We start from the raw sequence: 23835 nt of genomic DNA, 5'->3' as shown, positions 1-23835 counted from the left end.
ATTTATATCGATATACATATGACCATATAATTTTTCGATTCCAAATAAACTTGGTTACAACACGAGCACGTCTAAAAAAGATTAAAAACCCCACAATTTAAACGCTGAGTAAAACCAGATGAAGAATTTGAACGTGATATTAGAACGGCAGAGTGACGCTTAAAAGGAAGAAACATTTAACATATTACGGGAAATACAGTTACCAGAGTCCGGTAAATTCGTCAATGGTCCTTGTCAAAATGATGCGAAATTTTGGAATTTTATCAATGAGAAAGAGCAATTTGATAAGCTTGTGGGGCTCCAAAGAACAGGCGTGGGCTTCCACAATGCGATTATACTCTCCTTGCACAGGATCATATAACTACAATTGGCTAAAATGTGAAGGTAGTAGCGTAATGCAACCGAAACGAAGTTTTCACGAAAACAGTAATGTACAAACATCCGCCAAAGAGAAGGAAAATGTTCGAAAGCCTGAAGATCTGGAGCGAGCCTACGAAGTTCTGCGAACCACGCTTCCCAAACTCTTTGTTGAACCGCTGAACTATTCCATATACAGCCCAAACCTTATATTTCAGAACAATATTACCGCCAAGCACACAGTCGGTCTATACCACTTTGTTAAGCAAATTGCCATTCTTCGAACTGTGGGTCACCTAAAGTACGCCTACGTTAAGTTTGAGGTTCTTAAAATTACAAAGCATCCCGACGATTACACCGTGCGCATAAGGTGGCGCGTGTGGGGCATATCCGGCCTGAAGGTGATGTTCCAGTTCTGGAAATACAAGGTGTGGCAATTGAAGGAAGTACTGAAGGATCAGGAGGCATGGTACGATGGATTTTCCATATGCTACTTGGGAGAAAGCGGTCTAATAGAAAAACACGTTGTTGATAAAGTTATGCCGGATGAGAGTCGAGAGTCTGTTGAAAATGCCTCTGCAATCACCCTGCCAACCGAGTCCCTGGCAGCGACAGCATCTCAGAAACTAAGCTGTCAATAAAACTGTAGCTAGATTTAAATGTTACTTATTTATTGCAATGTATTGCAATTATGCATTACATAATAAACAGCAACTGTGAAGATGTTTAGTAACTGCTTTTGATTTTTTTTTACAAAACCATATTCTTATATTTGTTTTTAGGTCCTTATTGTTTGAATGCGTGTACGGAACCCTTTTTTATGTATTTATATGGACGCAATCGGCATCGTTTTGCAAATGCACTTATATAAGGCTTTTCCTTGGTGTATTCTATAGTCGTCTGCATTGAGCCTTCTGTCTCCAGAAAGATGTCAAAACTATAAATAGTTCGGAAAAGCTGAGCGTACAGAATACGATAATTTGCTTCCAGCTGTTGGGGTTGCAATAAGTTGGTCCAGTACTCCATCATCTACAAAATGGTATCAAAATAAGCTTATATATAACGCATGGAAGTCTGAACAAACTAACCTTGATAGCTGCATTATTCTGCGATGTACGGCGACCGTTCCAATGCACACTCAATATCCAGAGTGGCATTTCCAATGGATAATTACTCGGTATTCGAATGAAATACTCCATTTTGGCAGAGCCACGAACAATCACAGCACGATAGGAATTGTATGTTATGCCCTTATCATCCGGAGAAATGTTTAGTACGTATGAATTTTGGGCTAGGAATTCCTCGAGAGTGATCGCCGTCCACTGCACTAGGCTGCAAGACAAGGCCGCAGGATAGACATTTTCTTTTAGTGCATACAAATCGATGTCCTTGTTAGTCAGACCACGTATTTGCTGACTTAGATTTAACCAAGAGTTTCAGCGCCGTGTAATGCGAGCTATGGTCTCCCGCATGCTTTTATTCAAGTTCAGCTCATGCTTATACAACATCGAGCTGTTGACTGTTGGTATAGAGCATATACTTTGTAACCAACAGTATGCTTTTCCAAAGTCCTTAGACTCCAGATTTTGTATACATTCCTCTGGTGTCAGATCCTTATTCTGTAACTAACGCAAATATATAATTTTATGATTCATACATATATATAGGAAAACGAGGGGGAACGTTGTGAGTTGCTGCGGACACCGCAACTCTACGGTTATACCCGATACTAAGTCAGTATGGCTCTCCTCCGGCAGACGCCGCTAATATTAAACGACACGACAAAGAGTGCGTGCGAGAGAGACAGAAAATCAGTCTGAGCGTGACGTCGGGCGCTGCGTAGCCACTGCAAATTGATTTGTTCCTATTGGCTATAAAAATGATCTGATCTGATCCAGATTCAGCAATCTGATAGATATGGTCATTAATTATGATTCTGCGTTTTTAGTTTTCTCGAATCTGCAATATTGTGGATGCAACAGATTTTCGTCCTTTGTGTGGCCGGAAGGGGTGGGGCAAAATTCTGAGATATACCGCAGCCATTGCGCTTCTAGCTCTTGCTTAAGCCGGTTGTGTTTTTTTCTTGCTCCCGCATTCTCCGCCCTTTGCCTAAATATAATACATTGTTGTGTCTTTGTTTTGATTTATTATCGCATCTCTTTAATTTGATTCTACTTTGTGTTAACCACCAGTGCTTTGTTTGTAAACAAGTGTTTAATATAAATTCAATATTGCAACGTAACACATCGGACTCGTGCAGGCAATTTGTTATTGTTTTTTGCCCAGTCTGCTTTTCGTTATCGCTTCTTCGGTGTGCACTGTTCTCGCGCATCAGCGTTTGCATCGCCCAAACTCTCTCGTGAGCATAAGCGAGCTCGCATTGTTGCTCTCACTCTCTCTGGATTGCCTATACTCTCCCTCTCTGTGGACTTTTCTTTTGTGTCTCTGCTTTGGTGAGTTTACTGCTCGTTTTCTGCACTTCGTTGGATCATCTGCTTTGAATTATTGCCGCTGCAGCTGATTGTCTGGCTCGCTCTGCTGTCTGCTCTCCTACTTTACCTGCGATCTCACTCCGTTCTCTTATTATTCGTGCACAGTGATTCTACTGCTGTCAATAATGGCAATCGTTTGTAGTTCAAAGAAATGTGAATTCGGTGGTGTTATCATTGGTGATTCATTTCTTAGCTGCTGGCTGTGCGACAATTTTGCCCACATAAAATGTGCTGGTGGTGGAAATTTTGGCCGGCTGAATGATCTGATCTCGAAACGCATGGGCCTGTCTTGGTCATGTCTGGCTTGTCGGGAGATTGAGGCCGAAATGCGCACATTTATGAGACAGACTCGAACTGGGTTTCTGGATGTCCGGAAACAATTTGTGGCTCTCAACGAGAAATTTCTTGCCCTTGAATCACAGTTTCTTGGGCTCAAGCTCTTGAGCGAATCGCCTAGACGGAAAATTCCGCATAATGATACCAATCTCTTGCAACCTAATCCGATTGGTACGCCTGCCTCCCACCTTCATCCATCGGAAGCATTTCCGTGTAGTCATGCCACGCCGTTGTCTGTAAATCCGCCAACGGTGGCTCCGGAGTTCTTTACACCGAGCAATGTGCTTCCTTCGAGCACCCAACTCCCCAACAGCATCAATCCCATCCCTGCAGTTTCTGTGGCCGTCACTTCTGACGCGGTGAGTGCTCCTAGTGCGGGTGTGCTGGTTGCTGACGACGTCTTGCCAATTCCTGCTCCAATTCCTGCTCCAATTCCTACTCCAATTCCTGCTACAGCCATTGCTGCCAATTCCTCTGCCCTTATACCGAGATCTCTTTTAGGAGTGGTTCCACCATCTCGATCTCGCTCGGGACTTCAACTTAAAGCAGTGGTCCCTCGGAAAGCAATATTTGTTTCTCGTCTTATTCCTGAGGCTACAACGGAGGATGTTAAACAGCATCTTGCCGCTAAACTTAACACTTCGCCTGTTGATATAGTTGTGACTAAATTTGCATTTAAACATAAGCGCAACATATCATCCTTTAAAATTCTTCTCCCTGATTCTTTACTATCCTGTTCTCTAGAACCGTCAATATGGCCTGAGCATACAATTGTGCATGAGTTCCTTCTCAAAGATTCGAATTCGAGTCCAAGAATTACCGAACATGCTCCAAAAAACTGATGTACTATTTTTCCATGCACTATCAGAACGTTCGCAGTTTGCTGGGAAAATTGCGTCAAATTCATACTAATAGCGCGTCCTTTGATTTCGATGCCATCGCGTTTACCGAAACCTGGCTTAACTCCTCTGTCAATGATCACGAAATTTTCATTGATAGTTACACTATTTATAGAATGGACCGCCCATCTTTTGCAGGTGGGGTTCTGATTGCAGTTAAATCTGTTTTCTCATCTGAGTTATTCCCATTCAATAACATTCATGGAATTGAATTTGTTGCAGTCAAAGTTCGTGTTGGCTCCGCATTTTTCTATTTAACCTGCTCTTACATTCCTCCCAGGTCTGATGCTGAGCTTTACTTACACCACCTTTCAACAATTAATAATGTTGTTTCTACATTAGGGTGCAATGATCGAATTATTGTCATGGGGGACTTTAACCTCCCATTTCTTTCTTGGCTGCCTTGTAATGACGCTAACCTGTTGTTTCCCAATTGCCATAATGACTTTATCAATGGGCTAACGGATATTTCCTTTGTCCAAATTAATGCCGTTAAAAACATTAGGGACAGACTTCTTGACCTCGTTTTTGTTAACGATGGTTCTCTTGCTACTGTATCTAGAGCAAGCCCAATATCTCTCCCTGAAGATCCTTACCATCTAACTTTGTTGATGTCACTGGAGTGTACACAATCTGGAGGTGCTGACAGTTCCATGGCTCCTTGTCACATAAAGTGTTTTCGCAAAACAAACTTTATTGATTTAGATCTACATCTCTCGCGTGTTGATTGGTCGTTTCTTTATTCATTACCGAACATAGATGCAACTGTTAACTCGTTTTATAGTTCTATTTACTCAGCCCATAATACGTTTGTTCCAGATATCACTGTACCTGTATCGTACAAGCCTCCCTGGTTCTCCAAGTATTTGTCATACTTAAAAAATAATAAATTCCGGCTCTATAAAAAAAACCAGAAGTCGGGCTCCACGTTGGCCTTAGCTTTATACTCCTCCGCTCGCTCTCTGTTCCTTGCCGTCAATAGTCAGTGTTATAATCATTACCTTTCACAATGTAGTAGTAACTTTCGTAGTGATCCTAAAAATTCTATTCGTTCGTTAATTCTAAGCGCAAGTCAAACGTTTTTCCTCCGTCCCTTCATTACCAGAACAAAACAGAAGCTTCTGCTGTTAGTATTGCAAATTTATTCGCTAACTTTTTCCAAACAACGTCCTCGTCTCATATTTACAACGCATCCACTCCGTATCCGTACCAGCTACCTCAAGCTAACAGCATTTTTCTGCCCTTTTTCGAGGAAAGCGTTGTTCTGGAAGGTTTGTCATCTATGGACATATCGTTTTCTGCGGGTCCAGATAAGGTACCAAGTTGCATCTTAAAACACTGTGCCCAGTCCCTTTGCAAACCCTTGACCTTTCTCTTCAACCTCTCCTTGAAACAGTCTTGTCTCCCAGTAATTTGGAATGAGTCCTACATCATTCCGCTTCACAAAAAAGGTTCAAGATCAAACATTGAAAACTATCGTGGTATCGCAAAGCTTTCCGCCATCCCGAAGCTTCTTGAGTTCCTGGTCACCCGGCAACTGCAACATCTTTGTTGCAGCTTGATATCTCCGTCGCAACATGGTTTTTTCAGACATCGTTCAACATCGACTAACCTTCTTGTTGAACTAATCTTCTTTTTCTGAACCTTTCCAAATGCAAACTTATGACATTTTACCGTCGCGCATTTTGTCTCATATGTTCTAGGAAATCATGTCCTTGAGCGAATTTCGAGTTCAAATGACCTCGGAGTCCTTTTTGATCATAAGATGTGTTTTAACACCCATATAGCTGCAACTGTAAATAAAGCTAAGGGTGTTTTAGCGTTCATCAAGCGTTGGTCCAAGGAGTTTGACGACCCGTACGTTACGAAACAACTGTACATCTCGTTAGTACGTCCTATATTGGAGTATTGTTCTTGTGTGTGGAGCCCGCAGTATAAAGAGCAGCAGGCTGTTATTGAATCCGTGCAAAAGCAATTTTTATACCCGATACTCAAAATGAGTATTGGGGTATATTAGATTTGTGGTAAAAGTGGATGTGTGTAACGTCCAGAAGGAATCGTTTCCGCCCCCATAAAGTATATATATTCTTGATCAGCATCAATAGCCGAGTCGATTGAGCCATGTCTGTCTGTTCGTCTGTCCGTCTGTCCGTCCGTCCGTCTGTCCGTCCCCTTCAGCGCCTAGTGCTCAAAGACTATAAGAGCTAGAGCAACGATGTTTTGGATCCAGACTTCTGTGATATGTCACTGCTACAAAAATATTTCAAAACTTCGCCCCGCCCACTTCCGCCCCCACAAAGGACGAAAATCTGTGGCATCCACATTTTTAAAGATACGATAAAACCAAAAACGCAGAATCGTAGAGGATGACTATATGTTCTAGAGTGTAAAATCTCAACCAGATCGTATAATTATTATAGCCAGAATCAAGAAAACAATTTCATTCTTTCTCGCTCTGTCTCTCTCTAACACACAGGTTTCATGGTCGGCATTGCCAATTGCAAAATATGAGTTCAAGGATCTCAGAACCTATAAGAGCCAGAGCAACCAAATTTGGTATCCACACTCCTGTGATATCGGACCTTGACCGTTTCGTGTCCAAATTTCGCCACAACCCCTTCCGCCCCCGCAAAGGACGAAAATCTGGGGCATCCACAAATCTCAGAGACTATTAAGGCTAGCGTAACCAAATTTGGTATCCGCACTTCTGTTAGATCTCACTATAAAACGTATAGCTCAGAATTTCGCCCCACCCCCTTCCGCCCCCACAAAGGACGAAAATCTGTTGCATCCACAATATTGCAGATTCGAGAAAACTAAAAACGCAGAATCATAGATAATGACCATATCTATCAGACTGCTGAATCTGGATCAGATCGGATCATTTTTATACCCAAAAGGAACAAATCAATTTGCACTGGCTACGCAGCGCCCGACGTCACGCTCAGACTGATTTCTCTCTCGCACGCACTCTTTGTCGTGTCGTTTAATATTAGCGGCGTCTGCCGGAGGAGAGCCATACTGACTAAGTATCGGGTATAACTGTAGAGTTGCGGTGTCCGCAGCAACTCACAACGTTCCCCCTCGTTAATTTTTGCCCTTCGGAACTTTAACTGGGACTCGGGTAGAATCTTGCCACCCTACCGTCCTAGGCTAAATCTTATTGACCTGCCGTCGTTGCACCATCGCAGAATATGCAATGGCGTAATGTTCGTGCACAAGCTCCTTCTTGGGACTGTTGACTCCCAAACTCTCTTGGGTCAGATTGACTTGGCCTTTCCATCCAGACCTACCCGTACTTTTAGGCCTATCCGTCTTCCCATATGTAGGTCTAATTATGCTGATCATGAACCATTTAGGGTTTTATGCCATAATTATAGCTCCCTCTGTCAAACCCTATATCATACCCTGAACTGTATCTTAAACTAATTGCATGCAATATTTATAATCATTTAAATTTAGCTAACTTTTAACTTATCTTTTTCCGCCTTTAGTAACTAAGCACCATTATTAACAGATAATTTGTTAATTTAATAAATAAATAAATAAATACGTTTTATAGTGAGATCTAACAGAAGTGCGGATACCAAATTTGGTTACGCTAGCCTTAATAGTCTCTGAGATTTGTGGATGCCCCAGATTTTCGTCCTTTGCGGGGGCGGAAGGGGGTGTGGCCAAATTTGGACACGAAACGGTCAAGGTCCGATATCACAGGAGTGTGGATAACAAATTTGGTTGCTCTGGCTCTTATAGGTTCTGAGATCCTTGAACTCATATTTTGCAATTGGCAAAGCCGACCATGACAACTGTGTGTTAGCGAGAGACAGAGCGAGAAAGAATGAAATTGTTTTCTTGATTCTGGCTATAATAATTATACGATCTGGTTGAGATTTTACACTCTAGAACATATAGTCATCCTCTACGATTCTGCGTTTTTGGCTTTATCGTATCTTTAAAAATGTGGATGCCACAGATTTTCGTCCTTTGTGGGGGCGGAAGTGGGCGGGGCGAAGTTTTGAAATATGTTTGTAGCAGTGACATATCACAGAAGTCTGGATACAAAACATCGTTGCTCTAGCTCTTATAGTCTTTGAGCACTAGGCGCTGAAGGGGACGGACAGACGGACGGACGGACAGACGGACAGACGGACAGACAGACATGGCTCAATCGACTCGGCTATTGATGCTGATCAAGAATATATATACTTTATGGGGTCGGAAACGATTCCTTCTGGACGTTACACACATCCATTTTTACCACAAATCTAATATACCCCAATACTCATTTTGAGTATCGGGTATAATAAGGAACCAACGACTTTGCAGCTTGTTAACACTTACGCTCTTTTTTACTTTTAATATTTCCCCGATGATATCTTCCAGCTGCTGAAACTGCGTATTTAAAATAGCCTCCATTTCACTTAATAATATATTTATTCGGAAGCTAAACAAAAGTGTGCCGCGGATTTATTGTTAAAATATAATGTCCGACCATCAGAAATATACCCAAATATACTGTTAAGCTATTAAGCGTTTTTAACAACTGTTGCAATTTGAAGTTAATGAAAGTCGAGAGGCTGTTTATAATTCACAATTTATTTGCATATGTAAACCAACTTATCGCGTATGTACATATGGGGATGATTGGGGCGAACGATTGATGCGAGGATGTTAGTCTCATAGCTGCGACGATTAGCTCAAGACTGCCCATGCAAGGGCTGACGGGCCAAATTGCCGGGCCCTATTCAGCAAGCTTAGACGCGAGCGAGAGCGTATGATAGCCCGAGAGCGTTAGAGCTGCTCGGGGACGCTGTTAAGCCGAGTCCGAGAGATTGCGACATAAGGAGACGAAAGAATTCCGCTGCATGCGCATATGCGGTAGCAAATGATCTTTGCAGTGGGGGCATTGGAAACGACAACACCAAAATGCATTTCCTTTGGGCTGCACCACTGGCAATAATTTAAAATATTTAAGCTGCTTGACCCGACATACTCCCCCCGTTGGAAGCCTGACTTTCAACAGCATCTTTAAGGGGCAGCAGGCACAGCTTGTTGACGGCGCGCTTGGTGATTCCAGATGACGTCTTCAGCACAGCAACTCGGGCAACGCCATCTCGTCCAGGCAAAAGCTCGACCGCGAGAGTGGCCACTTCATGGGAGGAAGATTCTCATCCTTGACAAGAACCAAATCTGCGACTGCTAAACTAGGCTAGGCTTCGCAGTGCGCCACTTTGAGCGCTGCTGCAATGACGTTATGTACTCCTCCTTCCACCGGGACCAAAAGAGCTGCTGCAGGTACGAAACGCGCTGCCAGCCGTCCAGGCGATCGAAGTTTAGCTGCGTGACGTCAGGCTCAGCGAACGAAGCAGGAGGGCCACCATTCAAGAAATGCGCTGGAGTTAGAACATCTAGATCGGCAGGGCTCTCTGAAATTGAAACTAAAGGTCTTGAATTAATCACTGCCGTGATGTGGCACAACAGCGTCCGCAGCTCGTCAAATCCAAGAACCGAGTTGCCTATCGCACGGTAGAAGTGGTACTTGGCCGTCTTCACTGCAGCCTCCCATAGACCACCAAAATGAGGGGAGCGCGGAGGAATGAAATGCCAGTCTATAGCCTCGACCAAGCAAAAATCCAGCAGCGCCTTCTGATGGTCATCGCTGAGGACCAGGCGCTTTAATTCCATCAGCTCATTCTTAGCGCCGACAAAATTGGTTGCGTTGTCTGACCAAATTTGCCGCGGCTTCCGTCTGGTACATATGAAGCGCTTTAGTCCATGTAGAAAAGCAACTGTGGATAAGTCCTTTATAAGCTCCAGATGAACAGCCTTGGTAGCGAAACAAATGAAGACGCAGACGTAGCACTTGATTGGAGCCTTGTTGCGTGCCTCCGGTTTGTAGAAAAACGGCCCACAGAAGTCCACGCCTGTGATCTCAAAGGCATGAGAAACATCGAGCCGCTCCTTTGGAAGATCCGCCATAATATGCTCCAATACCCTGGGCTTCAGTCGAAAGCATCTTACGCACTTGTTTACTGCCTTGCTTACCGTCTTCCTCCCCCAATAGGCCAATATTGGGATCGAATTAGTCCAAGCAAAGCTCGAGGACCAGCGTGCAGATTCCGCTCATGAAAGTGGGAGATTATTGCAAGAGTCAGTGGCTGCTGGGCAAGATGATGGGATGACGACCATCAAAATCCAACGAAGAGTTTTTCAGTCGACCATCTACCCTGAGAAGTCCAAACTGATCCATGAATGGCGATAACGATGCGATTGAGCTCGATGAGGAGACTGCTCCCCTTGCCCGCAGTGACTTCATGTCCTCCCATAGCTGAGTACGCTGGACTAGTCGTAGCAATACCTGGGTTCCATGTTCAATGTCTGAGACAGTGAGTCCGGGGCGCCGAATTCGGTTGCAAAACTTGTGAATGTATCCGAAAACGCGTTGCAAAGAAGCAAATGAATTCGCATACTTGGAATCAGCAATAATGTCCATGTAGGGCGATTTGACCAGAAGAGCCTTCCGACGAAGTTCAAGGGCTGGCTTATCAGGTAGCAAAGTGGGTGGCCAGTCATCTGAGGAGCCGCACAGAAATGGAGGACCATGAGCCCAAAGAGGTGACTCATTCAGCTCAGTCGGATGAGCCCCTCGAGACAGAATGTCGGCTGGGCTTAAAGCTGTGGGAACATAGCGCCATTCCATTTTTTCGGTCATTTCCTGAATCGTTGACACTCTATTGGCAACAAAAATATTAAATCTTGACGGCTCGTCCCGAATCCAAGAGAGCGCAACGGCAGAATCACACCAACAGTAACACCTTCCCTTGAATACATTCATTCCAGCTATCTATGATATGAGCCAAGCCAGCAACTCCGCTCCACAAAGCTCCAACTTTGGTACTGTAAGTGTCTTCAAAGGAGCTACACGAGATTTGGCACAAAGTAAGTGACTGCTGAAATGCTGACCCTTGGACACGACATAAATGCATGCACCATAAGACTCGATGCTGGCATCGCAAAATCCGTGAATTTCCAGCGTAGAGTCTGGAAGGAGCACAAGCCGAGGAAATTCAAGTCGACGAATCTGACTAAAACTGCTGCATATTTCCTGCCACTCGGTGTTCAGTGCGACTGGAAGGCTTTCATCCCAGGACAACTTCTCTTGGCACAAACGCTGGAGAAAGATTTTGGATTTAGTAATTACGGGACCAGCTAGTCCGAGAGGATCGTAGAATCGCGCTATGGATGACAAAACAGAGCGCCTGCAGGAATTCAAAGAAGATTGAAGGGCCGAGAACGAAAATAATAGTAGATCAGAAACCGGATCCCACGCAAGTCCTAAAGTTTTAGTCACATGGCTGCCATCGTCGAACTTCAAAAATGTTTCCTTGTCCTCTTCCGGAACTCCATCCAGCACAGCAGGGACGTTCGATTACCATTTCCTCAATCTGAACTGACCTCTAGACAAAATTCCAGTAGTTTGCTCCCTAATCCGGATAGCCTCCTCCTGCGAGCTGGCTCCAGATATCAAGTCATCCACGTAGAAGTCACGGCGAAGGATTTCAGCTCCAACTGGAAACGCCATCTGCTCGTCTATTGCCAACTGATGCATCGCTCGCACAGATAGATAGGAGGCAGGCTTCGTCCCATAAGTAACGGTGTCCAATTGAAACACACGCAAGTCTTCTTCCCTGGAGTTTCTCCACAGAATACACTGCAAGTTGCTATCCTCGGTTGAGACTCTTACACAACGATACATCTTACAGATATCTCCCGTAATCGCAACGGCGTATGACCGAAATCGAGCAAGAATATGAAACAGTTTGGGTTGGATTAGGGGACCAGCCATTAAAACGTCGTTCAGGGAATATCCAGATGAGGTTGAAGCGGATCCATCAAAAACGACGCGAAGCTTGGTCGTAGAACTATCTTCCTTCATGACGCAATGGTGAGGCAAAAAATATCGGCAGTTGCTGATTGACTGGGTAGGAACCTGAGACATATGGCCTAACATGAAAATTTATTTATTTATTTATTAAATTATCAAATTATCTGTTAATAATGGTACTTCGTTACTAAAGGCGGAAAAGGATAAGTTAAAAGTTAGCTAAATTTAAATGATTATAAATATTGCATGCAATTAGTTTAAGAGACAGTTCAGGGGATAGGGTTTGACAGAGGGAGTTATAATTATGGCATAAAACCCTAAAAGGTTCATGATCAGCATAATTAGACCTACATATGGGTAGACGGATAGGCCTAAAAGTACGGGTAGGTCTGGATGGAACGGCCAAGTCAATCTGACCCAAGAGAGTTTGGGAGTCAACAGTCCCAAGAAGGAGCTTGTGCACGAACATTACGCCATTGCATATTCTGCGATGGTGCAACGACGGCAGGTCAATAAGATTTAGCCTAGACCGGTAGGGTGGCAAGATTCTACCCGAGTCCCAGTTAAAGTTCCGAAGGGCAAAAATTAAAAATTGCTTTTGCACGGATTCAATAACAGCCTGCTGCTCTTTATACTGCGGGCTCCACACACAAGAACAATACTCCAATATAGGACGTACTAACGAGATGTACAGTTGTTTCGTAACGTACGGGTCGTCAAACTCCTTGGACCAACGCTTGATGAACGCTAAAACACCCTTAGCTTTATTTACAGTTGCAGCTATATGGGTGTTGAAACACATCTTATGATCAAAAAGGACTCCGAGGTCATTTGAACTCGAAATTCGCTCAAGGACATGATTTCCTAGAACATATGAGACAAAATGCGCGACGGTAAAATGTCATAAGTTTGCATTTGGAAAGGTTCAGAAAAAGAAGATTAGTTGAACACCACAATAGTAGTTCACTTAGATCAAGTTGAAGGCGTGTGTGCAAATACCAATCAGAGTAAGAAAGACAGATTTTGACATCATCAGCATACATTAGTGTAGTAGAGTATTTTATAACTTGAGGAAGGTCGTTCACAAATAAAATAAACAGAAGCGGGCCCAGATGACTTCCCTGTGGCACACCTGAAGTAACATTAACAGTATTTGACAAAACGTTAGAAAACAAAACACGTTGAGTACGGTTAGAGAGATAGGACAAAATCCAATCTAGAAGATTCGTTGGGAACCCTAATAAAGAGAGCTTTTGAATAGGCAGAGCATGGTTCACAGAATCGAATGCCTTGCTGAAGTCCGTAAAAACTACATCCGTCTGCAAACCAATTTGAAAACCACGGTGGATTAGGTTAGAAAACTCAAGAAGGTTAGTCGATGTTGAACGATGTCTGAAAAAACCGTGTTGCGACGGAGATATCAAGCTGCAACAAAGATGTTGCAGTTGCCGGGTGACCAGGAACTCAAGAAGCTTCGGGATGGCGGAAAGCTTTGCGATACCACGATAGTTTTCAATGTTTGATCTTGAACGTTTTTTGTGAAGCGGAATGATGTAGGACTCATTCCAAATTACTGGGAGACAAGACTGTTCCAAGGAGAGGTTGAAGAGAAAGGTCAAGGGTTTGCAAAGGGACTGGGCACAGTGTTTTAAGATGCAACTTGGTACTTTATCTGGACCCGCAGAAAACGATATGTCCATAGATGACAAACCTTCCAGAACAACGCTTTCCTCGAAAAAGGGCAGAAAAATGCTGTTAGCTTGAGGTAGCTGGTACGGATACGGAGTGGATGCGTTGTAAATATGAGACGAGTACGTTGTTTGGAAAAAGTTAGCGAATAAATTTGCAATACCAACAGCAGAAGCTTCTGTTTTGTTCTGGTAATGAAGGGACGGAGGAAAAACGTTTGACTTTCGCTTAGAATTAACGAACGAATAGAATTTTTTAGGATCACTACGAAAGTTACTACTACATTGTGAAAGGTAATGATTATAACACTGACTATTGACGGCAAGGAACAGAGAGCGAGGGGAGGAGTATAGAGCTAAGGCCAACGTGGAGCCCGACTTCTGGTACTTTTTATAGAGCCGGGATTTATTATTTTTTAAGTATGACAAATACTTGGAGAACCAGGGAGGCTTGGACGATACAGGTACAGTGATATCTGGAACAAACGTATTAAGGGTACTCCTTTATAAATCAAGGTACTCCTTTATAAATGCTGCATACTGAGATTTAACATCAGGGCGACGATCTAACTTTCTCTCAAGGGTCAGGAATCTACGAAGCGCTTGATTGTAAGATTCTCCAAGGAGATCCAAATTATATTTTGCTGGCAGCCGAACACAATAATCGCCTTTATGTAGTCGACGGAAATGCTGCACAAAGTGTGCTTCACAATCTAGCTCATCTTTGGTAGACTTTATTATTGGTTCGATGCAATTTTCTACCTCCCAAAACCTCCGAAGAAGCACCTCAAGATCCTCTGGACTATTATCCTCAGCAGCTACGGCCCGAGCGCGAGAGACCATCAACGAGGAACCTTTTAAACGCGAACAACTTCCAGACACGACCCATCCCAAGCGCGTTTTCTGAATTGAAGGCAATCCTGGCAGTAGCTTGACCTGACCAACACACAGGAGCTCGAAAAACAGACTTGCGCCAATTAGCAGATCGACGCGCTGCGGCTTATAAAACTCCGGATCAGCTAGTGGTATGTTAGATGGAATGTTCCAGTTTTGAGTGTCAATTCCAAAGCTTGACTGTCGATCGGTTATGCTAGAGGCTACAATGGCAGTGATGAGAGTTGAGTAATCCGATGAGCGAGAGTGCAGGCTAACGTTGACCGAAAATCCATCCGTGACGAAGCTAGAGTCGCCTATTCCCGAGACTGCAGTCGATGATTTAATTTTTCGAAGCTGAAGCTGATTCGCGAAACGAGAAGTTATTAGATGCAACTGGGAGCCGGAATCCAGCAACGCTCGGCAGGGAACTAAAACTCCGGAACGATTTTTGACTAAGACCGTGGCCGTGGCAAGTAAAACAACACCATTCCTGAGATCTTGGGCAATAAGGGCAGACGAGGTAGCCGCTGAAGTAGAGGGCGCAGTGGTATGCTCAGACGGCGTAGACTCAGACAGTGCAGACTGAGATGGAGTATACGGCGCTGATTTCCCTTGGACTGCGGTATCTTCAGGGCTACCAAAATGAAGGAGGGTATGGTGTCTACCCCCGCAGGTACGACAGTTGCTCGAGGTGCACTGAAGTAATCGATGCCCTGTTCTGAGACAATTTATACACAACGAAAGCCGCTTGGCTTCTTTATGGCGATTTGTGGAGGACAGCGCTTTAAACTTCTGGCAGTGCTGGACCTCGTGAGCATCATCGTTACACAGCGCGCAGCGTGCTACGGTTTGGTTCGTTGTAACCAATGTGGACCTAGAATTATTATGCTTTCTACTTCTGCCCACCTGATTGCTCAACGCATAGCTTGCCATAGAAAAATCCATCGTCTCCAATGATCTGCATCGCTGCTCCAAGAACGAGGCCATAGATTCCCACGACGGAATTAAGTTTGCGAATGCGGGGTCGTTGAATCGTTCCTTCCACTTCTCTTGGCTCGCTGGATCCAGTTTTCGGAGAACTTCCTGCACGACGATGCATCCTGCGATCTGCTCAGTGGTGCCCAAACCCTGGAGCGCGCGCATATGTGAATTGAACTTGTCTGAAAGCTCCCGAAGCATGACCACTGACCCAGGTTCCACAGCCTGGAGCGCCAAGATCTCATTGATGTGTGCCTGAAAGACCAATCGCCGATTATTGAATCTGTTTTCCAACAAATCTAATGCCACAGCATAATTGCCATCTGAGATTTCCAGCGACCGAACAGTCTCCAATGCCGAATCCCGCAGACAGGAACGCAAATGCTGGAGCTTTTCTATGTTTGTTAAGTCCGGATGGCTGTCGATGATGGTGGCAAACATTGAATAAAAGTCCGTCCAGTTCGCATACCCGCCGCTAAACGTCGGCAATTGTATGGTACTTGTCTACGGTGAGGTAGAAATTGCGAGCCGGCAAACTCAACCGTAGTATTTCCTCCAGCCAAGGTAGAATGAAACGGCATGCGGCCGCTACTCTTAGCCATTTCCCTCTTAATCGCCGCCTTCAGCGAGCTTGCAAGTGACTCGATCCAATTCCTCAAGCTCGCCGTGAAACATCTCAAATTTGCTGATCAACTTTTCGACTTGCTCTTGCTTTACCACGAGCATGTAGTAGTCACAGTCTGACGACTCATTCTGCCAAGCGGTAGCTAACCTTTTCATTTTCTCGCATAATTCCGTTGACTTAAGCTTCAAACGAGGTGGAACGTTGTGAGTTACTGCGGACACCGCAACTCTACAGTTATACACGATACTAAGTCAGTATGGTTCTCCTGCGGCAGACGCCGCTAATATTGAACCACACGACAAAGAGTGCGTGCGAGAGAGACAGAAAATCAGTCTGAGCGTGACGTCGGGCGCTGCGTAGCCACTGCAAATTGATTTGTTCCTATTGGCTACAAAAATGATCCGATCTGATCCTGATTCAGCAATCTGATAGATATGGTCATTATCTATGATTCTGCGTTTTTAGTTTTCTCGAATGTGCAATATTGTGGATGCAACAGATTTTCGTTCTTTGTGGGGGCGGAAGGGGGTGGGGCGAAATTCTGAGATATACGTTTTATAGTGAGATCTAACAGAAGTGCGGATATCAAATTTGGTTACTCTAGCTTTAATAGTCTCTGAGATTTGTGGATGCCCCAGATTTTCGTCCTTTGCGGGGCGGAAGGGGGTGTGGCGAAATTTGGACACGAAACGGTCAAGGTCCGATATCACAGGAGTGTGGATACCAAATTTGGTTGCTCTGGCTCTTATAGGTTCTGAGATCCTTGAACTCATATTTTGCAATTGACAAAACCGACCATGAAACCTGTGTGTTAGAGAGAGACAGAGCGAGAAAAAATGAAATTGTTTTCTTGCTTCTGGCTATAATCATTATACGATCTGGTTCAGATTTTGCACTGTAGAAGATATGGTCATCCTCACCGATTCTGCGTTTTTCGTTTTATCGTATCTTTAAAAATGTGGATGCCACAGATTTTCGTCCTTTGTGGGGGCGGAAGTGGGCGGGGCGAAGTTTTGAAATATTTTTGTAGCAGTGACATATCACAGAAGTCTGGATCCAAAACATCGTTGCTCTAGCTCTTATAGTCTTTGAGCACTAGGCGCTGAACTGGACGGACGGACGGACGGACGACTCGGCTATTGATGCTGATCAAGAATATATATACTTAATGGGGTCGGAAACGATTCCTTCTGGACGTTACACACATCCACTTTTACCACAAATCTAATATACCCCAATACTCATTTTGAGTATCGGGTATAAAAAGACACCCTGTTTTGCTCACTGGTCATTGGAATTTCGTTAGCAGCATTAATTTCCATGGTAGCGGCAGCGTTAGCAGAAAGACCAACGTCTCTAGCGGGAAGATGATCGCAAAGAGTAACACGAGCAATAGACGACAAGAACCGAGCCCAGCAAGCGAACAGCTATGTACGAACTGTATATACAAAGGCGACCGGTGTAAGAAACGTTTCTTGCGGGAAGATGACCGAAAAGAGAAGCGCAAGCCAACAGCTCCGTGCACTACCGAATATGCAGGGGAGGCCGGTGTATATATGTATGGATAACTTATGTGGTCGATGACATTGGTTGAGATGGCAATTAGTTAAGATCTTTGAATGCTATATTAGTTTGTGATTGCACTGATGGATTATTTATTGCACAATCACGTCGGGGTCACCAAATGTTAAGCTATTAAGCGTTTTTAACAACTGTTGCAATTTGAAGTTAATGAAAGTCGAGAGGCTGTTTATAATTCACAATTTATTTGCATATGTAAACCAACTTATCGCGTATGTACATATGGGGATGATTGGGGCGAACGATTGATGCGAGGATGTTAGTCTAATAGCTGCGACGATTAGCTCAAGACTGCCCATGCAAGGGCTGACGGGCCAAATTGCCGGGCCCTATTCAGCAAGCTTAGACGCGAGCGAGAGCGTATGATAGCCCGAGAGCGTTAGAGCTGCTCGGGGACGCTGTTAAGCCGAGTCCGAGAGATTGCGACATAAGGAGACGAAAGAATTCCGCTGCATGCGCATATGCGGTAGCAAATGATCTTTGCAGTGGGGGCATTGGAAACGACAACACCAAAATGCATTTCCTTTGGGCCGCACCACTGGCAATAATTTAAAATATTTAAGCTGCTTGACCCGACATATACCATAGATATACCGACGAATTCAAGTTCTATTGTACTATTCCCCGTTTTTGATATTCCGTCGAATATTACTAGCTAGGTAGATCTCTCAGTCCTGCCCACATAATTTTATCCAATAAATTAATCAATTTTCTACTTGACTGGTTTGTTTTAAATACTTGACTTATTTTCTTGCTACGGCGATTGCTGTTTTTTTTTCCAACAACAATATAGCGTCTCGTTATGATGAAAAAACGAATTAAGCCCACTTAAGCCCCCTCTATTTAAATAGTTCACCTTTGTAACAGATAACGAAGCAGGAGGCTAGGATCTGAAACGGTAGACGAGCAGATGGAGGGTATGATCGAGATCCATGCACGCGTTGCTGCCGGTCTCATGGTTAGTCGGGTAGAGTTGGGGGTGGGGTAGGGAGAGATCGCGTCACGAGCTCGAGCATTAGGAGCAAAGACAATAAAAATAAGTTTCGCGTGCGGTTCAAGGTTCAGCCGGAAGAAATTTACAGAGAAATGACAGTGTAGGGAGATGAGTCAGCGGAACTAATTCGAGCGGGAGTTGCTTGCGGTGTCATTTCAACTCGGTATGCCCACCCTTCCTTGATCGCACCGGTCCAAATAGGCTGAGTAATGGGTAACGATCCCTAAAATAAACGCTCTACTTCTGCTAGTTTACGTCATCTCGGCGCCACATGATCCTTAATAACGGCAACAATTAACGGGAATTCATTACAAACAGTTTATTGATTAAACTTTCCCACAAGCTCTCATGGCCGCTAAGAGGGTAGATATATATGTATAAAGGCTACTAAAGTAATAAGGATAATATGTTCAAATAAGCTGCAATTAAGATTAATTATATATATATAAAAATATCATGATGAAAGATCTTATTAGACTAGGGTCAACTAATTATAAAGAGTATATTCAGGAATAATGGTAATTACGTTACACAAATAGAAATATATTCGAATGGTTTTCAGTTTAAATGCAAAAAACAAGGGTCGGATGGATGCATCTTTAAAGTGCACAGCAATTGCTTGTGGGGTAATCCCAATCATAAGTTCGGTTGTCGATAGATTCGGAATTGCAGAAAGTTACATTGCTTGCGAAAGAGCAGAACAAGACAAACACGTGAACAATTGGATTGGTCACCGTTACAGTACGGCTGGGAAGTTTACGGCCGAGGCATGGAATCTTTAATGTTGCTTCGACTTGCGTAAAATTTTGAATTCACATATAGCAGACGTTCACAGGTTATCACTCACATTACGATCAAATCCGACGATGAAAGCGCTGCCATGTGGTCGATGAGGGTGGCTGAAAACTTGTAAATATCAGTGTGTCAGAGTAGATAGGCGATACGCGCGTGTATTAGTTTTAGTTCCTTTCCTTCTAGCTGCACATTTCTTTATGATAAGCCAGCCAAACCGAATCACACGAAATTAACTTTTAATGTTAATCCTAGGGTCAGTACAATAGTGGGGTTCCAAAGTATTATTCTAATATGAAGAAATGCATGGGCATAGCCATCATGATCGAGACACTGAATGACTTCATCGGCAACGCAAACAGTATTTCGGCACCGGTAAATGTCTTCTCCTTTAGCGTTACTGTTCGTATGCGGGCGACGTAAGCGACGTAGCAATGACGAAAGTCACTGAAGAGGGAATTGTCAATTTCACACATATGTGCATATGTATGTCACTGCACGCGTAGATAAAAGCCCATCGACCGTTTTTCACTGGTGTAGGCCGAGCAAGGCTTGTATGTGTGTGGACCCACGCCGGTACACGCTGCGGTAAATACAGTGATGCTCACATGTATGCAGACGACACGCCGAAAGAAGATTTGGGGGCGAAGACGGCTAACACATACTGTAGTCGATCGCGACGATGGGTATTTATATGTGTGGTAAGGTGACGAGACTGTAGTGGGTACGGCTTACGGCACTACGACCGGCGTTTCGTACGGTATTACGTACGGCCAAACCTATGGTTAGGTTTTTTAAGAAAAAAAACGAACTTTAATTTTCTGTTGGCCGGCAGTTGGGGTACAATTTAATAATTGTATAATAATAACTTCGCTTAATAAACGTAGGAATGGTCGGCTGATCTTTTGACTAGATCTTAGCCACGATGGACACGCGGTATTTACCGTCGAGGTTCGAATTTTTCCTTTCACTGCACTACTTGAGTATTTTCCTCAGGCGTCCATCTGAGATCGCGAGTAAAATTGGAAAAGAACATGCCCAAGCCACTCTCCTTCCGCTTGAGCCCTTGTTTCTCTCATTCCCCTTTTCTCACCACACCTTGACAGTAGCCGCTGTTAACTTATGTCATTTTTTTCTTGCGCGTAACTGCCCAAAAGGTGCAAGGTGCATGTCTAAGGGAAGGGGAAATCGTGGGACGGTTATCCGATATTTTTGGTTGGACAGGCGCCACTACAACACCCCCTACCAAGATCACACTTGGCAGTGATACAATGAAAAGAGTGATCCACGCCTGAAACCTCATTGTTTTATATCTTTAGCAAGGAATTTCCCTAGGATTCGTCCTTGTAGGTCCTCGAGTTCGTAGTAACTATTACCAAGTCTTTTTCTCACCCGGGCTTTCACGAAAGTAGGTGCCAGCTTGGCATTAAAGCCTCTGCTAAAGTTACTTTGCTGGAAGTTTCTTTTATACACTTCCTGACCAACGACAAACGAGACGTCTCGACTACGCAAATTATATACTTTTTCGTTGCGACTATGCTGCTGTTGAGCTGAATGCCTAGCTTTTTGCCGAATGATATTGAACGAATCGTCTCGCGAAAACTGTACTGTTCGATCCTCCAGCATTTCTAACTGTCTTAATAGCTGATAGCTAGAGCCATTGGTAACCATATGTTGACCAAACGCTATTCTGTATGGGGTCGAATTAATGGCGGTATGTGTGCTCGAACGTAGTGCACAGGCAATATGGCTCAACTTTTCATCCCAATTGGACTGGTCTGGTTTTATATAGGCCTTTATCGCGGCAATGACCGAACGATTCACCCGTTCTGACGCATTTGCTTGGGGTGCATGCACGGCTGTAAACATATGTTTGACACCGTAGTTTTGCAGCAAGCTCTGGAATACTTGTGATTTAAACTGGACTCCATTATCCGAAACTACCGTCTCGGGTACGCCGAAGCAGTGAAACAACTCTTCCTCGATAAATCGGATGATCGAATCCGCTGTAAACTTCTTTACGGGTTTGAGAAATGGGAATTTGGCGAAATGATCCAGGACTATAAAGATTCCTATGTTCCCTGACTTACTATGCGGATACGGTCCCAAGAAGTCTACATACAGTTTCTGAAAGAATCTGTTAGTTCCCTGAGTTTTTCCCATGGGAGGTCGTAAACAATAACTTGGATGTTTTGAACATTTGCATACCTCGCACTGATTAACATATGCCTTCACATAGGTGACCAAATTCGGCCAATAGTAGTAGCGCCGTATTCGCTCCAGCTTATTGTGGATACCACCGTGTGAGGAGAGAGGATGTTCGTGTGCTTGCCTCAGCACAACGTACGTTAGGGCGGATGGTACCCATAACTTCCAGCAGAGGTCATCGGATACTTTTTCTCCTACTGCATGTTCAGCACGGCGATAAATGAAACCATCAATTACTTTGACATCAAGCATTTTCGTCTGGTTGGCGGTTATTTTGGTTTTTAGATCCTCATACTCAACTGAGTGAAACTGTGGTGAACTGAGATCTAGCAGACTGTCCATTTGGAGCCCGGACAGGTCTTCAGTATAGGCTCGGGACAGGGCGTCTGGAACTTTGTTGTTGACTCCTTTTCGGTGATGAATTTGGAAGTCAAAACCTTGTAATTTTAACGACCATCTGGCGAGTCTAGAGCTCAAATCCGCTTGACTCATAAGCCATTTTAACGAAGCATGATCGGTAATAATGACAAATTCATGCCCTTCGATGTAGGCGCGAAACTTTTTATCACGCAGTACCGCTGCTAAACACTCTTTTTCTGTAACCGAGTAATTTCGTTGGCATTGATTTAGCTTTCTAGACATATGTATATGCGATCAGAACCTCGTTACCTTCTACATCTTTTTGCATAAGTACTCCGCCCACGCCAGTATGACTCGCATCGCAGTGAATGGCGAATGTATTGGATAACTAGCTATGACAATTAGTAAACGAATAACAGTACCAAGTTATATTTTTCTTTAAAGATTATTTATGTATTTCTTGATTACTTTTTGCTGCAACACCGGTCCACACACTCAATTCGAGATCACACAAAAGAAAGAGGAAGTGGACACTTCAAGTGTGACCAGACTAACTTTACATAATAATACTTAATATATCGATAGTATTATTTAATAGTATTTAATGTTATTATTTGAATGTGGGAATAGGCATATTCCAACACGCCCCCCTCAAAAATAGCATTAATCATCAAAATTATAAAAATAAAAATAAATTTTTTCATCATTAAATCAAAAAGGTAACATTCAATTGTTATTCTAATGTGGTTGGTGTGCATTCTGGGAAGTATTATGTGATCTAGCATTTGCTCTAAGGATACGGGGAAAACCCAGAAAAACCCGATCAGATCACTTTAAAAATTAGATTAACATAAAATTAAATTACTTTAACAATTCATTGGTTCTTTTGGTTCAAATCAAAAAAAAAAAAAAAAAAAAAAAAAAATATTAAATATGAATTAATGTAATAAATTTGTTAATAAAGCATCAGTTTCATGTTTTCCTTAAATTGGAATCATTCTTCTTGTAGTAGTCCTAAATTGTTCCGCAGTTCCGAAAATCTTCCAGCAGGTAGTGGCTTCGTGAAGATGTCAGCAAGTTGGTTGTCTGTATTAATATACTCAAGAGAAATCTCATTAGTTTCTATCTCTTCTCTTGAAAAATGATATTTTATATCAATATGCTTTGCTCTTTTATGACATGAGGGATTATTTGCAATGCTAATACAGCTTTGGTTGTCTTCATAAATTTTAATGGGTCTGTCGAGTTTAAGATGAATACTATTTAGAAGAGACTTTAGCCATAAAGCTTCTCTTACAGCTTCAAATAGGGCCATATATTCAGCTTCAGTTGATGAAGCTGCCACTGAATTCTGTCTTTTTGTATTCCAACAAATTAAATTGGAATCGAACATTTTAAACAAATAACCCGTTGTACTTTTTCTATCAATCTAATTACTACCCCAATCGGAGTCTACATAGCCAACTAATGTATTTTCAAATGATGTATTCTTTTTAAATATAAGCTTCATATCAATAGCTCCCTTTAAATATCTAATAACCCTTTTTAAACATTGTCATAACTCAGCATTGTTCTTGCTACTATATCTACTCAAGATATTTACAGCGGCAGCTAAATCTGGTCGTGTACACAGCATTATGTACATTAAACAGCCAATAAGGTTACGACATGGAGCATTGCAGTCTTCATCTGAGTTAAGTAACTCATAATTTAGTTTATATAGTAATGGAGTACTGACTAAATTGCAACTATCCATGTTAAATT

At 43.2% G+C, this 23835-nt stretch overlaps 2 protein-coding genes across 2 annotated transcripts; one reads left to right on the top strand and one right to left on the bottom strand.

Moving 5' to 3' along the window:
* The first annotated feature begins 25 nt into the window (after window positions 1-25).
* LOC117190629 (uncharacterized protein C6orf136 homolog) lies at window positions 26-1280 on the top strand. Its single transcript, XM_033395674.1, has one exon. It carries the CDS (start codon window positions 225-227, stop codon window positions 996-998), a length of 774 nt encoding a protein of 257 aa, XP_033251565.1. The 5' UTR covers window positions 26-224; the 3' UTR covers window positions 999-1280.
* On the bottom strand, window positions 1101-1960 carry LOC117190631 (THO complex subunit 5-like). Its single transcript, XM_033395676.1, has 2 exons — window positions 1446-1960; window positions 1101-1386 (listed from the first exon to the last, which is right to left on the bottom strand). The coding sequence occupies exons 1-2, from the start codon at window positions 1554-1556 to the stop codon at window positions 1144-1146; spliced, it is 354 nt and encodes a 117-aa protein (XP_033251567.1). The 5' UTR covers window positions 1557-1960; the 3' UTR covers window positions 1101-1143.
* Window positions 1961-23835: the final 21875 nt, after the last annotated feature.

Source organism: Drosophila miranda, assembly GCF_003369915.1.
Source record: "Drosophila miranda strain MSH22 chromosome Y unlocalized genomic scaffold, D.miranda_PacBio2.1 Contig_Y1_pilon, whole genome shotgun sequence".
Lineage (NCBI taxonomy): Eukaryota > Metazoa > Arthropoda > Insecta > Diptera > Drosophilidae > Drosophila > Drosophila miranda.
Note: the sequence above shows the minus strand (reverse complement) of the source record. Positions and strands in the feature narration are given on the sequence as shown.